Source organism: Triturus cristatus, chromosome 3_2, assembly GCF_964204655.1.
Source record: "Triturus cristatus chromosome 3_2, aTriCri1.1, whole genome shotgun sequence".
Lineage (NCBI taxonomy): Eukaryota > Metazoa > Chordata > Amphibia > Caudata > Salamandridae > Triturus > Triturus cristatus.
The window spans coordinates 199,300,424-199,317,137 of record NC_140584.1 but is presented as its reverse complement, the minus strand read 5'-3'; the positions used below and the strand labels follow the sequence as shown (position 1 = coordinate 199,317,137).

General features: G+C 43.6%; 1 protein-coding gene across 1 annotated transcript in view; it reads right to left on the bottom strand.

Annotated features, from left to right (window-relative positions):
• The window catches only part of PARP14 (poly(ADP-ribose) polymerase family member 14), a 924,447-nt gene that overhangs the window by 395,473 nt on the left and 512,260 nt on the right, over positions 1–16,714 (bottom strand). Inside the window, exon 14 of the mRNA XM_085647500.1 lies at positions 12,703–12,909. Within this exon, the coding sequence (XP_085503626.1) occupies positions 12,703–12,909 (207 nt within the window). The remainder of the gene's footprint in view (positions 1–12,702; positions 12,910–16,714) is intronic.

Sequence of the window (16,714 nt, the reverse complement as noted above, 5' to 3'; positions counted from 1 at the left end):
TCCTCGTGGGGTGTTGGCTGTGCTGCTGTGGATGGTCCTGCCCCGGTCTCGTTTGCATCCTTTAGTCTGGCTGCCACCCTCTCCTTCGACCTTTGCCGCATATCGTACCATCGCTTGCGCAATTCCTCGACAGTGCGATTTGTTACACCCACAGCATTCCCTTTCTGTTATATTTCCAGCCAGATCTTTTGATTTCTTGCTTCTGGAACTCGCAGTGCCTTTTTCCCAAAGAGGAGCTCATGGCTGCAAACCATCTCCTCTATGAGAACCTCCTGCTCCTTGTCAGAGAACTTGTGCTTCCTCTTTCTCTTCTCTGCCTTCTTGCCCTCATGTTGCTTGTGGGACTCCATTGGGGTTTGTTCTCTCCTGGGATCCCTCCTCACACTCTCCAAACAGCCTCTGGGTGTGGCTCAGGGAAGCAGGTGCAGGTAATCACTCCCACTTCCTGGTTGTGATGTCATCAGGCTGCACCTGTATGGCAGATTCCCGTTTTTGCGATTTCTTCATTTGCGAATTTCGCAATTAAGGAATCGCAAATGATGTTTCTGAGACTTTTTTGCGATTATTAAGAAATCGCTAAACATTATCGATTTTTTTTTATACATTCCGATTTGCGGATCTCAAACTGCAAATCGCAAAATATCGCAATTGAGATTCGTAAAACAAGAGTTTCATACATATGCCCCTAAATGAGGAAATTAGGAAACGTCATAACAAATAAATCTCCCAGGATGGCCAACAGAGACAAAAGAGCCCAAATGCAGCACAAATATCACCCAGATGTAGCTCACATGTAGCCCAATGACAGAAGTGTGCAAAACACTTATTTTTTGTGTATTTGTAGTTTTATATAGTGCAGACTTGTCAGGTATTGGAGTGCTTTACATGAGCATTGGTTACATCACACAAGATCAAATTCATTTTGGTTGTAGACATGGGGAGATTAAGTGATTTGACCAGAATCACAGAATGTTGAGCTGAAGCAGAAACTCCAACCTGGTTCCCCAGTTGCAAAGTCTGCAGCTCTGGAAGGAACACCACATCCTCTCCCCTAGGTGCAACATTTAATCAAGTGGTCAACTGGATAAAAAAAACAAAGATTACAAATAATTTAAAAGTTCTTTGTCGCTATTTGAAAATTCAGAAAATATGTCCTCATTTTAGTTTTTTAGAACACTAACCATAATTTTGATGCAAATAAGACCCTCTCATATATGTAATTTCTAAAGGAAATACTAGGTATTACAGTTTTGATTACATCAAGATGACGTCAGGCGTTCCACACTTTTGTAATAAATATAGAATGTTAGCAATGTAGTTGTTCATTGGGATACTGTTGAGAGGCAGAGGCCAGGGGCACGGACTCTGAAAATTTAAGGCAGGTAGGAGAGTGCAGAGGCAACAATTTGACCACACTGGGCAGGCAGGAAGGGCAGTGGCAGCACAACAGACTATGGAGGGCAATGGAAAGGGGGGCCGGGGCAACAAACCAACAATACAGGACTGGCAAGATAGGCTGTGGAAATATAATAGACCATTGTGGGCAGAAGGAAGAGGCAGTGGTAGTACAACCATACATGCCAACAGACCCGTTTCAGCCAGGAAACGTCCAATGTTTTTAAGCTCAAATGGGTTTTATTTGATCTGTCTACGGTCTACAATCTCCTCTTTTTCAATGTAACTCAAAGAGGAAAATCAATACCCCAGTTTTTTTTCAAAATCTCCCTCTTACCAAGTTCAAAATGTTCGCAAGTATGGTACATTGAATCATGGTAGGCAGGAGGAATTGGGGTAGGGACATGGACTCGGATAACAGAGGACAGGAGGGACATGGAGAGGTGCACCAAACTGACCCTACAGGGCAGGCATCAGGGTTTGCAGCAGCACAATACACCACAGAGCACATGCGGGACGGGAGTGCTGCACAACAATCCATAGAAAGCAATAGGGAGGGGACAGGACCATGCACATGGACAACAGAGAACAGAGGGGCAAGAGGCAATGGTAGCAAGCTGACCATAATGGACAGACAGGAGAGAAAGCTGCAGCATAACAGACCATAAAGGGCAGGAGGGACGGATCAGGGGCATTACAATGGAACAGACAAGCCAGGAGGGAGGAAATAGGGGTCTGCACATGGAAACAGAGGGCTGGGGGCAGGGCAGGAGCAGCAAGATGACCATGGAGGTCAGGCAGGATGGGCAATAGAAACAAGACACACCATGGGGAGCAACAACGAGACTATGATGGCATACACACAGACCATGGAGGGAAGATGGGAGGGGGTCAGGGGCAGCTAGCTGACCACACAGGGAAGGTGGGAGGGGCCATGGCAGCACAGAAGCCCATGCATGGCAAGCGGGAGGGTTAGTGGCAGCACAATGGCTATGATGGGCAAGAAGGAGGGTGCAGGGGCATGCACAAATTACCCTGGAGGATAGAAGGGAGGGTCAGGACCTGGGCACAGACAAGAGAGTTCAGGGGAAGGGGCCTCACAACAGACCGCGCGGGGCAGGCAGGAGGAGCAGTTGCAGTACAACAGACCAGGGAGGGCAGAAGGGTGTGGCAGTAAAATGGACCATGGAGGACAGGAGGAAGGGGATAGGGGCATGGCATGTGGACAGGCTGGGTGGAGTTGGCAGGGACAGGTTACAGTCATCTGACAATGCTAGGCAGGTGGGAGGGGAGTGGCAGCTCAACAGAACACTCAGAGTAGATAGGAGTGGCAGGTCCATGGAACATGGTGGGCAAAAAGGATGGAGCAGGGGCATGCATAAAGACATCGGAGGGCAGGGGGAAGAAGAATAGGGGCAGCAAGCTAAGCACAGAGGCTAAGCAGGAGGTCAAAGATGGGCCATAGTATTGGGCAATGGAGGGCAGGAGGAGTGGACTGGTACATCATGCTAAATGGAGGGCAGGGGCAGCACATCAGACCATGCATGGCAGGAGGGAGGAGGCTAGTCCATGGATTCAGACAGCCGAGGATAGGGAGGAGGTGGATGGGGCAGCAAGCTAACTGTTCAGAGAAGGAGGGTATTAGGAACTTTATTGTTTTTAAAATGTGTCTGTGCGAACTACTTAAAATATGAACAAGTATGCAGCATAATCTCACTTTTATTCAGGAAGAAGAGGACGTTTGTGACTGACTCCGGGCTCACTTGGCAGAAACACCCCCTGACCCTCCACCCCCCATCGCAAAATGTAATGCCCGTGAAAAGGGTAGGTGGACGCAGTGTTATATAGAACATATATAGTATATGGTATAAACTATGCACCAAAAAGTGTGATATAAGATAAACCGGGGCGTGAAATATAATATGCAATACATTATGCGCAATGACAGATTCATTGGAGAGCGCGAGATAGCACAGGCACTAGCGTGTGCTATGCGATATGCGCCTTGGAGTGTAATATGCACAGGGTAGTGTTGTGTAACCTAACTAGTCTCTAAAGTTGTAATATAAACTATGTGCTGGGGAGTGTAACGTTGCATATGCACTGTGACAAAGATATAGATCCCAGATTGTAATATGTATGGCATAGCACTGTGCGTTATAACATAGGCATCGAGGAAGGCACGTTAGATGGGGCAATATAACCTGTGCGAAGGCAAGTGTAGTGTGGCATGACATTTACGGGGTGGTGTTACAGTGCACATGGGCTAGAGAGTGTCATAGCATACGCACTAGCTGGTGGAATACAACACAGAGGTGTGAGGCACTCGGCGGGCACTGGTGGGTGTAACTCAGCATTGGGCTCAGCCAGGAGCACGCTGTGACTCAAGTGAGGTTTGTCTCCTTTCCAGAGAGTAAAATAAAAAGTATTACACATCCGGCGGTGGATGTGTATTTTATTAACCGTGAGGGGGGTTTCTTGCATAGTTTTGTTGAATTTTTGTCGAATCTCCTTTGAATGGCTTGGTGTGCGTGTATATTAAATGTGCCCGTCAATAGCTACCCGTGTTAGTATAAATAAACGACAAGGGTGTCTGCTTGGAGAGTACCCACCGGCGGGGGCGCCGGGATTAGGCACGGTAGGGCGTCAGACACGTCAGAGCTTCACTAGCGGTGTAAATACATTCCATGTGGATTCATTCTATGCATAGTCGCCTTTTAATGAATATCACGCAAATCGTCATGGTGATAGGTACGTACGGTTTGTCCAGCATGTCCTAGGTGTTTCTAAATATATTTTACAAAAAAATAATAAAAAACAAAGGCCTGCCCCGGGGGATGGGGTCCCCGGGGCCATAAGTGGCCTGAGGAGGGGGGCAACGCAGCCCCCTCCTAAAGAATTAAAAAAAAAAAAAAAAGGCCATGACCCGGGGTTTGGGGTCCCGGGGCCGATTAAGGCCTTGGGAGGGCCAAATTTATTTTTTTCAAGAAAAGAAATTAGGGTGCAGGCCCTGGGGGATGGGGTCCCCAGGGCCAGTAAATTAGAAAAAGAAGGAGGGCCACACAGCCCTCCTTCTTAAAAAAATAAAATAAATAATAGACCGGCATCGCGCCGGAGGCCACGCCCCCTCCTTACAGCACTCTGCAAACGCGCCCCCTGGCCAGTTGTAAGTTGGGGAATTAATTACCCTTCAATACTGAGGGTACCTGAGGGCCAACTAGCCCAACAGGTATCTCCAGTATGCGCGTTGCAGACAGGTGTTCTGAGGCCACGCCCCTTTTTACACCTCTATGCAACGCAGCTCTGTGGCGCTTACTGTAGGTACCTAGTGGGCTAGTTTGACCCTAGGGGCCCTTAGGATTCAAGGGGACTTAATCTCTCAACTTAGAACGGCCACAGGGCGCGTTTACACAGTGGTGCAGGGAGGGGGCGGGGCCTGAGGTGACGTGTGCAAACACGCCCTATGGCGCGTTTTAAGTTGGGGAAATAATTCCCGTTCAATCCTGACGGCCCCTGGGGGCTAACTAGCCCACCAGGTGCTTCCAGTAAGCGCCACTGAGCTGCGTTGCAGAGAGGTGGTGCAGGCCGTGCCCCTTTTTACACCTCTCTGAAATGGCGCTTACAGGACGTACCTAGTGGGCTATTTTTCCCCTAGGGATCCTCAGGATTCAAGGGGACTTAATCTCCCAACTTAAAAAACGCCACTGAGCTGCGTTGCAGAGAGGTGGTCTAGGCCGTGCCACTTTTTACACCTCTCTGCAACGCAGCTCTGTGGCGTTTACTGGAGGTACCTAGTGCGCTAGTTGGACCCTAGGGACCCTCAGGATTCAAATGAACTTAATCTCCCAACTAAACACGGCCACAGGGCGTGTTTACACAGTGGTGAAGGGAGGGGACGGGGCCCGAGTCAACGTGTGCAAACAAGCCCTGTGGCACGTTTTAAGTTGGGGAAATAATTCCCCTTCAATCCTGAGGGACCCTGGGGCCCAACTAGCCCGCCAGGTGCTTCCAGTAAGCGCCACTGCGCTGCTATTGCAGAGAGGTGGTCTAGGCCGTGCCCCTTTTTACATCTCTCTGCAACGCAGCTCTGTGGCGCTTACTGGAGGTACCTAGTGGTCTAGTTGGACCCTAGGGACCCTCAGGATTCAGAGGGACTTAATCTCCCAACTTAAAACGGCCACAGGGCGTGTTTACACAGTGGGGAAGTGAGGGGACGGGGCCTGAGGTGACGTGTGCAAACACGCCCTGTGGCGCGTTTTAAGAGGTAGTTTTAATCCCCTGCCTTATTATATACTAGGGGCTTACAGAGGCGGTCATGCTGATCACAGGGGGACCCCAACGCATAGTGTTCCCTAGTGTATGTAGGTGTTTTCACTGTATTCTGAGTGTCTTTTAACATAGCACTGGCTCTAGGACGGGTTAGTCAGACTCAGTTACCACCAGTATCCGCTGAGGGTACAGGATGATTTTGCAACAAGGCTTCTTTCTGCTCTTCTGTTTGTTCTTTCTGCACGTTATCCTTCTTCCTGCACTTTTCTTCGTCTTTGAGGACTTCTGTTGCTTCTTTCTGCATTTCTTTCATCAGTGATGTCATCAGTGATGTCAGTGACCATGTCATGAGTGATGTAATATGTGACGTCATCAGCAGTGCATAGCACGAGTTATAGTTAGCTGAACTAACCATAACGGGGGAATTTCAATGGTTTTGTACGAGTGAAAAGTCCAGCTAACTATAACGCCCTTGAAACCTATGGTTTTTTTAAGTGAATTTCTAAGGTTTTTTAAATGCTAATTCCTAACTATAACGTGCCTGAAACCTATGGTTTTTTCAGTGAATTTCTAAGGTTTTTTAAATGCTAATTCCTAACTATAACGTGCCTGAAACCTATGGTTTTTTCAGTGAATATATATATATATATATATGAAATGTTCCAAGGATGTTGTCTTGGTTGACCATCTTCAGATTATCAGCATACCTACGCACAGCTACTAAAAGATTATTCAACCTGTGGAGTTACTAGACCTGTTTCTATTTGAGTATTTGTACCCAGTAACAACAACTGCCAGCTTTATATAACAAATAGCTTTGAATTGTTGTGTATATTTTATGCATTTTTGCTAATTTGGTAGTTTTTCAGGCCAATAGACTAACTGCATATAAAAATAACTCCTTATCTTGACAGATTGAATATTCACGCACAGCTGACAATGTTAGTAATGTACATGGTCCGCACAGAAAACGTGTCAGCAGAAACTCATTCCCATTTTGTTGACAGTTTTTAAGTTCTAATTTACAATGCTGCAGAAGTATTTATTGTGATTATTTCTATATTGTGACATCGAATGGGCAATTTTATGAATTTACACGCAATAGTGTTTCTTCTATTTCCTTAGTTATGCTTTCAGATTGTTCTCAGGTGCTAGTGGGTGATTTCACTTTAAATGTATTGTAATACACGTAACGCGGTCATGTGAGCAAGGGCCGAGTGGCTCGAAACGCGTCATGGACTAGGCACGTAACTTTTTGATTAAACACCATTTCTAAGCACTGGCGACTGAAGTTGTCCGTTCCTTTCGTTGTGCGAGACTGCACATAAGGGAAGTTTCTTTGATATATATATATATATATATATATATATATATATATATATATATACACACACACATATACATCTAGATAGATAGATAGATAGATAGATATCCAACCGTAATCACTGGTGGCCGCATTGCGCCAAACCGAGAGGGCACGTCAGATTACAGCACCAATAGTTCTGCTAACATACAACACAATTGCCTCTTAAAACAAAGCTCAGATGCTGCTTGGGCCGAGTATGAACTAATTTATTCCATCTTGCCACCATACCGCGTTTCGCCCGGACCAACGGCCTTGATCACATAGCAAAAGACACCTTCTGCAATGTTTTAAAAGCAGCCACATGAGTCATATTCTTGACATAATAGACATATTTCAGTTAAATTATTCACTTAAAGTGTTCATCAAAATAATTTTCACGAAATAGAGCAAGAAGTAATATGATATGAAATTAAATTAAATTCCTATCCCGCATTTAACTGATACATATTTAAACTTAACCATTAATGCCCATTAATGCTTGCTAGCCATAGAAAAAATACTTTTGGTCATTGCTCATGTGAAACATGCAAAAATCATTTAAATATATTCATTATAAGCAAGTATAAGCAGTATTGTGTATCTGACCAGCGGTATGACATTTAAAGCACCTACATTTTCATATTGCCTTTATGTTGGTATGTTATTGCGATTTACTTTTTGCTTATATATTGCACAAAATCATGGTATAGCAGCCAGGGCAACTACAATGATAGCTGTGCATGACACATCATCATCATCAAGCCCCAGGCACTCATTCCGCTTAAAAAGTTATTGATGAGTTCTTGTTTAGATTGGAGTTTGAGTTCATTGTTTATTTTATCAATTTCCTTTTTCCTTCCATCAACTCCTTTGGGTCTATTTCCGCATGTTTGATCAAAATCTGCATCATGCAGGTAGAAGCGTCTATGTTGTTCGTTGCCCATTCCTTGAGCATCTTCGGGTGGGGATTACCATAACTCTGACCAATCAAAATTTGTCAACCCCTCGGAATATGTCCCACTTCCAGGTAACTTTGGAGGGATTTGCTGGCCCACAATTATGATGTCTCACTTATTGAGAGTTGTTCAAGTCTTACAAGTTTGTAATGTACATCCTCACTTTGTAATAATCTCCTGTACACTCCTGTTATGTTGCTGTCGGGTAACGCTATATCGTTCTCAAGGACTGAGACTGCTTTTGCTGCTTCCACCCTGTCCTTCAACCAATCGGTAGACATGGTCCTTACTGCAAAGAATGAAAATGGCGTACTTTCGATACAGCATATATCTAATATTTAGTACATATGCTGGACCACTCTCCCGCTTCAGTAGAAATTCACTCACTAGCTCAAAGTCATCGGGCCGTCTGGCGTCCTTTGACCCTACGAGTCGCAGTCTTTTATCTCTGTGACTAATGTCTAAACAGGAATTCATCGATGGGGGCTCTGTGGTATTTATATCCACAATCTTTCCAATGGTTGGCTGCCAAGGTGACAGGGGCCTCAGAAAACACAGAGCCAGCTCTTCGCCTAAATATACAGTTTTTCATGCCCAAATAATGAACGGCTCTGACACGCTCTGGAGTTTCAGTAATGCAATTTTTTGAAAGTCTACCATACCGCTTTTCGGCCACTACATGCGGTCTTGTTCACATATAGGCAGCAACATCTTGGTAGTGCATTTTAAAGGAATCTAACTTTCTGGATGAGAATAAACATAAACAACATAATATTCCGTGGATACAAATGACAAACTATCATAAGTATTTCATATAAACGAATCACATAAATCAAATGTTCTAACAAGTGCAGCCGCGTAGTATATATTTTAAGAAAATAAAATTAGACACCAGTGTTGCAGAGTCGTAGGCTTCCTCTGCCAAGGTGCTTTTACAAGCCGTTCATCCAGGTATGGGAATACCTGGTGATCTAGTCTCTGAGAAAAGCCTGAAAGGGAGGGTTTTGAACTGGAAGTGAAGTCCTCTCTTGCAGATCTCAGTTGCTGCCCATGGCTCAGGTGTATGGGGACAAAGAAGTAGGCATCCCCTAGACCGTGGGAGGTGGGGCACACTTTCCTGCAGCATTTGAAGGACCTTTCACAGGATGATCAACTGAAAGGACTGTTTCTTTGGGAACTTTTTGACTTGTTAGAGATCGGTAATCTGTCTCCAATTACCAGTTTTCTTTAACAGAAAGAATTGTTCAGAAGCCATGATTGATTTCTTTGGGCCATGGGCACATTTTCACTCATCCATGGAGTAGGAAGTGTATTTAATGCTAGAGTTCCAGCAGGAGGAGGTGGTGCTCTTTCCTAAGTAGACAACAAGAGATTTCCTGGAGGAATTCAAGGGTGTGCTCTGATGGCACACTTTGGATTACCTAGCCGGCACTGATAATGTTTGTCCATTTAGAAGCAAAGCAAGGCATGCTCCCTCCCACCAATAGACCAATGTGGAGGTTGGGGGGGTGTGGGGGGGAGGGTGGGGGCAGAATCAGGAGTCAGGCATGCTTGGTGGTGTCTTAGGAGCATGACTGAGATGTGCCTTTCTATTTACCTGACGATGTTTGAGAGGTCTTCCTGTTTTGTCATCTGACTGCAGAGTAATCCTGGTAGTAGTCCAATTGTTTTTAAGGTTAATAGTGATTATCTTCTCCTCACATTCTGCCTGTGGGCATATCGGAGAGCCCTCTTGTCTGTACCATCAAATGGATGTCAAAGGGGCTCACCTATGTTGGAGGGAGCGAAGGAAGCGCACAATGTACGTATCTCTGATGCTTTGTAGAGCACCATCCATATGTTGATGAATAGAGTTTGTGCATCAAAGGGCATACCATTTATTTTGGCCTACACTTCTTTGCAAAAAAAGATGAATTCAAACATGCCTTGCCTCTTGAGCACTGCAGGCCCTGCCATCTAGTGATAGCCTGCATTTGACAGATCCATGGCAGCTTCAATAATAATGGCTACATAGGCACTGGCGCCTTCCTCAGCCATGGCTTTCGCCTGCTCCCATCTATACTCCAGTATTAACTCCACCACTGGCTAGATAACATGCCACACCTGACAATAATACTATCAGAGAGTGGCCAGAGCATTTGCTGCCTTTATTGATGTTGCTACCACACAGCTAACTGCATACGCAGATTGCCTATATGTTTACAGTCACAATCCGGGAACAGAGCTAGGAGTTAATGGGTTTATTGGATCACCTCTTGGTGACTAATCCTATGAGGGAATTTGAGGTGCTGTTTAAAAAAGCTTGTGTGCAATCAGGTGCTCTATATTTTTTCCAAGGCATGGTACAACTAACTGAACTGTGGCTGGTGTGGACATTAGCTTTAGCCCCACTTTCCACACAGTCAAAGATAGGGACTTAAATTACCATTTTCCTTGGTTACACCTCAAAATCATATAAGAAGCACCGCTACTGCATACATCAACAGTTCTAATTTCTGAGCTGTCCTGTTCAAGAAGGCAAGAAGCCTGGCAATGTCGTCCCATGGGAAACCAGATAGGGGTGGTATTCTATCTTCCTCTTAGGGCAGAATGAAATCCCTCAGCTTCTCATTGTATTGAGGGCCACTATCCTTGTACAGGTCATTTTCTGGGATCTCACCTTCTTCCATATTTTCTGGTTCAGTGTCTTGATCACTAACTAACCTTTGGGTCGTTTTTGCTGTTTAAATGGGTTGGAGGCAAATGGCATAATGCAAAGGAGGGGCAGGCAGGTGGTTCTTGTTGTGGTGGAAACTGAGATTGTGGAAACTATGGTGGTGATGGGTCAAGAGGATTTTGCGGAGGCGACACTCGGGGGTGGGGGGCTGAGTGTGATAACACTGCAGCTGTGCAACTAGCTACTGAAAGTTCTCAATGCTGCAAGGTGCTCAAGAAAGTGACAGGAAGTTCCATCACTATGGTGATATCAAAAGTCTTGGTGGATTATCGTTGTTTCGGCTGCTACCCTCCAACAGAGGACCTGGCAAAACATACTACTCATAGCATTGTAGTTCATGGAAAGGATCTCTAGTGAGCTCTCCACCTGGCCATCTCCCATACCTCTACTCATATTCTGAAATATTCAGGATGTTCAGCTGTGTTGGGCTATAAGCTGTATCCATAGCTTGTTCCACATGGCAGATATTGTCTTTCACTTCCAAATCCAAGATATGGGTTGATAAATGCATTGACATCTCCAGCAGTGATTGCAAGTAGGAGACTGATACCTCCATTTACAATAAAAATGCAATGTCCACTGACATTGGCAGGATCATCAACACAATATCTTCTGGTATTGTAAACAGAGATGGTGTTGACATGATTGTTGCTGAAGTTGTCATTGATGCAGTCCTTGCTGGTGGTGCAATCATTAATCATCGTGTTGAAGGTGTTGTCAACAGAATCTTATTGCTCGATGACAGGATAATCATCCATATTGTGACTAAGACGTTCAGAGGGGATGTGGTCATTGATAACGAGGCAGCTGTCATTGGTGCCACTGTCCCAGAGAAGCTCCCTGTTGACAGTGATTTAGGCAGAAAGGCAGACTGAGCCTTTGAAGAGCTAGGCTTTTTTTTGCACCACCTCATGTGCAGGGTGCTTAGGAGTTTTCTTAATTAATTTTCTGAGGAACAATTGGAGCCCAAAACAGCGAGTTCGACTTCTCAAAGTTTGACATGCTTTGTTTCTTTCACAACCATGTGGAAGTGCTTGGAGGGGCATTGTGCTTGGAATCACTCCTGAAAGGGGAAAATCCTACTTTTGAGTGCATTTATGAGATGGATATAGGAAATAAAAGCACTTTAAATGCAGATCATCTGTGCAGATTTTTTTTTTGAAGTTTTGAAAAGAGCTTTTCTTCTCCATGCTATGACGAAAGTTGGTAATTTCTTCCCTAGGCCAGGAAAAATGTATATAAATCCCTAACCAAGAACCCACAGTTCAGTGGAGCACGTATTTAGGGCTGGCTGTCATCCAGAGAAGGTAATGATGTTGAAAATACAATCAAATAAAAAATTATAAAGCAACCAGCATAGCTCTTTCCACATACTCACTTGCACGATTTTGGTAGAAATGTTAGCTATGGTGGTCTGCAGGGGAAGAAGAGACCTCAGCAAATCCACTTCACTGGCTGAAATTTCGATTGTTTCAAAAATATTGGATGTGTTGCTAAACACACATGGCTACTGGGCTGATGGCCATTTTAACACCATTTATTGCAATTGCAAAATTAGCAGGGATTCCCAGACTAAAGATGGTTCATCCATGTGAATCTAGGAACGCTCCAAAGCTTGAGAAAGTGTTCAGTCTTCACCAGGAACCCAATGTCAGCCTCTTTAAACTTACTTTTCACCTGTAGAAAGAGGTACAGATGGTAGGAAGATCTCTACATCTGTATTGCACATCTGTAATTCAGTCTGTATTCCTTGAAAGTCACTTATGTCTCTGCTCCATCTAGACTATGAACACACGTTCCAGAAGAGCTTTGAAAACTCATATGTGCTACCCTGCCTATGGATCTGAGAAACGCCTCCCACCTCCACCCAGTTATTTACAGAATATTCTTATGCCCCATCCGGCTCCGCCACGGTCAACTCCGCTAAGCTTTCCTCCCTTCTATCTAAGGGTTATGGTTATCCATGAATGTGAGTGCATTACAAATGGTTTCAATAAAATAAGCATAAAGTAAAATCTTACATGCCATCCTGGATAACACAGATTTCTGTTCTGGTAAACGGGTCCCTTGCTTATTTTTCATACTTGTATGAAATTGTTCCAGCATTTGTGTCTGAAAGATGATGATAGCAATGTTTTTAACAGATGAGGCATTCTTTTGACTTGCAAAATCAACCAAAGCATCTATCATGGCATCAGCGACCAATGATGGATTAACTCCTCCTTGACCTGTCATAATACAATGACAAAAAAAGATGATACAAAAAAGTCACCATTTATTTCGTTGTTTGGTTAATATTGGTCAGGTCTTAGGTACCACATTTCCACTGATTGAAAGGTCTTTGCAGGGAGTTGCAAGTAAAAGCAAAATTATGCTAGCATTCCTCCAGAAGGAGTTACACAAACACAAGGTTCAACAGGAGGATCCATTTAAAAGAACTGTATACATCTCCAGTCAACTAAACAATGAATTACTTTAACAAAATTTGATTGGTGAGCACCACATTAAATGAACTGCAATAAACATATTTTCTCCATAATGCACCTATTACTTTTTTTGTTTATATAAAATGTTTTTCAAAGTATTACTTGGCAGTTCAATTTTAAGAGTCCTTTTTTTAATTTCATTAAATAGATATCACAAAAAAAGTACAGGGAAGTGAAACATAAAACAATTATATTTCGGATCATAATAGCCTTAGTGCAGAAACTGAAAACTATGTTAATTGTAGAATGATCGGTTAAAATGCGTACGAGGAACGAGACAAACTAGGGGGAAATAACACTAAATGATTTCACTTAAAAAAACTCTCTTCATTGATAAAGTGTATACCACTTCTATTAGGCACATAATTGAATCACCTTAGAAAATATTGTTCAAAATATTTTCTTTTCATTTCATTTCAAATTACAGTTGCGTATATTTCATGACACACAAAACCATTTTGTTTGAGATGCATGAAATAGAGACCGGAGCTACCTCTTCAATTGTCTGACTAGCATACTCTCTAAACACAGTTTATTAGTATTTACACAAGGTAGTCTTTAACATACTTAAGAACAAAAAATATGTTAAATATCCTCTAAATCCCCCCTGCAATAAATTATACTGAGATTCTTTAGGGACTGTATAGTCCTGAAGGAACCACTGCCATTTTTAATTTTTTGGTATTAGAAGTAGATGTAATCAATTAACAATACAGATAGAGCAGAAGAGTAGTTCATGATGCAGTAAGACAGTAATTAACATTGTTTTTTGTAACAATAATGCATGAAACATACATATCAGTTATCCTAAAATACAGTAGTTTGCCTGTGACATGTCGGGGGGTATTTTCAATGACTGTTTACAACATTTTTGTTTCTACTGATAAAAAGCTGATCAATGATCCACCTTGCCAGTAGGCCCCAAATTAAGGCCCCTCTTTTCTTTACATTACTCCCCTTAAACAGAGAGCATTTTCTATATGTTAGCTTGCTATATAGAGGTTCAGTCACGGTTGAAAGGATGGGGGATTGAGCCATTCCTCAGCTATACATATTCAACCAATAACGATAACTACACAGAGTGAAGGGAGAATGCAGTTAACAATACCATGACCTATCATAATCGTCTGAGGTCTAGGCGAGATTGTAAATCCCATTCAGAAAGCTAATGAATTTAAATATTTGGATCCAATACCTCTGTATGCTGGTACAGGATGTACATCTATGTAGTATATCGACACATTCTTTTCTAGAGCGAGGAAATTGTGAGATGGCATCATCATAGCCTAACAGGAATGTGATAAAGATTAACAATTGTTATATAGTTCTAAATTTTAAGATTGGCAGAAAGTAGAAACAAGCCACTTGACTCAATAGTGTCCTTTAATGTCAACTTGCTCCGAACTACAGTTTTGATTTGGACTGTCTAGGTCCTCTCCCTTGCGTCCCATAAATATTTTTTAATAGCCTTTGATCCTGTCTTTCGTATGGCTATTAATAGCATGCAGTAGCTCATTCTTTGTCAGAGACAACTCATCTTTGGGTATTTTGCACATGGAGTGTCTAATCTGCAAATATTTAAAGAATGATTGTTTTGGCAGGTGCAAACTCACTGCAGATTCTCAAAGGAGCTGATTATCTCATTGCAATAGACTTCCACTAATATTTGGATACCTGCACTTACCCATACCTCACAATAGTTGCTCTGAAGGTTTCAGGGATTCGTTTTAAATTCCACTGGGGATTATACCTATTGTATTTCCTAATTTTCAACATCTTAACTACATTTTTCCACAGTCTGCCAGCAAACACGAATATCTTAATCTGTACTGAGGCCTAGTCAGATCGTAGCTAATCTCCTAATCTCCACACAGTAAAGTATACACGCTTCTCATCGGCGGATTACAATGAGCCGCAGCAGGATATACTGACGGAGAAGCATGTAAACTGCCTTTGCCAACCCCTGTACCCAATTCACTTGACCGGAGGCAGGCCATTAATGACACTGGTGCCCTAGCGAAGCAGAAGTTCTCCTCCTGCACCTTGGGTGTTTAACCATGTTTCTGGGAGCCCTGCGAGTGGAGCTCTGCCCGTGATGTAAGCCTGCGCCTGCCGAGGACAGCTCGATATCTCTGCGGGGGACCCTACGGTAGGTGCGCTTGGATGGGAACACCGCCACGGGTCAGGGGTTCTTGCTCCGATTGTTGGGGAGAGTGGCTTTGAAGGGGATTGACGCACAGCGGGGGCTATTGTTACACTCTATCCTGTAAAAGCACAAATTTACCGGCAACGTAAATAAACCTAGTTGACTAGAAATTAGGCATTAGACATAATTATAATTAACGTGTGCGATCACATTAGCACTGCGAACTGCCTGGGATCAGAAGGTTGATAGTGCTCAGAGAACCACAGCTAGATGAGGCACATGAAAAAGGTTTGAGATTTCAAAACTGCAAAGCATTCATTGACTCTAATAGAGGGAGGCCAGAGGGCACTCACTGCACGTGCCTCATCCAATGGTAGCTCGCGAGGTGCCAACAAGCTGCCTGCTGTGCCCATCAAGGCGCCAGATGGAAGCGCAGGAAATTTTGTATTCTCTCACAGCTTAGATGTTGAATTACCCAGCTCTACAAGGCGGGTGCAGTCGGGGGTGCACTGGCGGGATGCAGAGGGTAAACAGCGCCCTAAGGATTCCCTTTGTTATTTTAATTACAAAAATATTTAGTTGCATAATATGATCTATAGTAAGGAAGGAGTGAATGGGTGGGTTGGCAAAGATAAAAGAGGTAAAAATATAAGGAGGCTGGAGAAAAGTGGACAAGAACGAAAATATATGTCCACTCCAAATTGTACAACCTATCACGTTAAACGCCTATCTTTTTATTTCCCTGGGTGATTTTTAATTAATTGTATATGAAGCACGGCCGTTCACAAGGAGGATCTGGCTGGCGCCGACTTCATTAAGTTGAAAGGCCAGGCCGTGGAGCCCACCAGGAAGTGAAACAGATGTATGAGCAGGTTGTAATCACAATCTATGGTGTGAAATCGCACTTAAAGGCTTCACAGTCGCTTGACAGACAGGTCCCCACGTCAGCGACCTGGAAAGGAGTGATGGAAAATGACAATATCATGTCACGTTCAAGCAGGGCACTTTTGTTTATGTGGCCATAGTTATGCTTACACAGCATGCCTGGTCTGATAGCTGGGACATAAAATCCAAATGCAACAGCCCGTTAAAACGTTCCAGTCATACAGTTACTTCTGTCCCAAGCCATGATGCGATCTGCCCATTCCTAGGCTGTGCTCTAGTATGTTTAAGGTACAGCAGTGTACCCGAGTACTGGGAAGTGTGTTTATCCGGGGCCGTACTCTAATATGTTTAAGGTACAGCGGTGTACCCGAGTACTGCTAAGAGTTTTTGTTTTGCAGATTTATATAGCGCTTACTCGACCTGAAGGTATTGGAGTGCTTTACATGAGCACCAGTTATGTTACACAAGGCGACACTTTTTTTGTTAGGCACGTGGAGATTAAGTGATTTGCTAGGA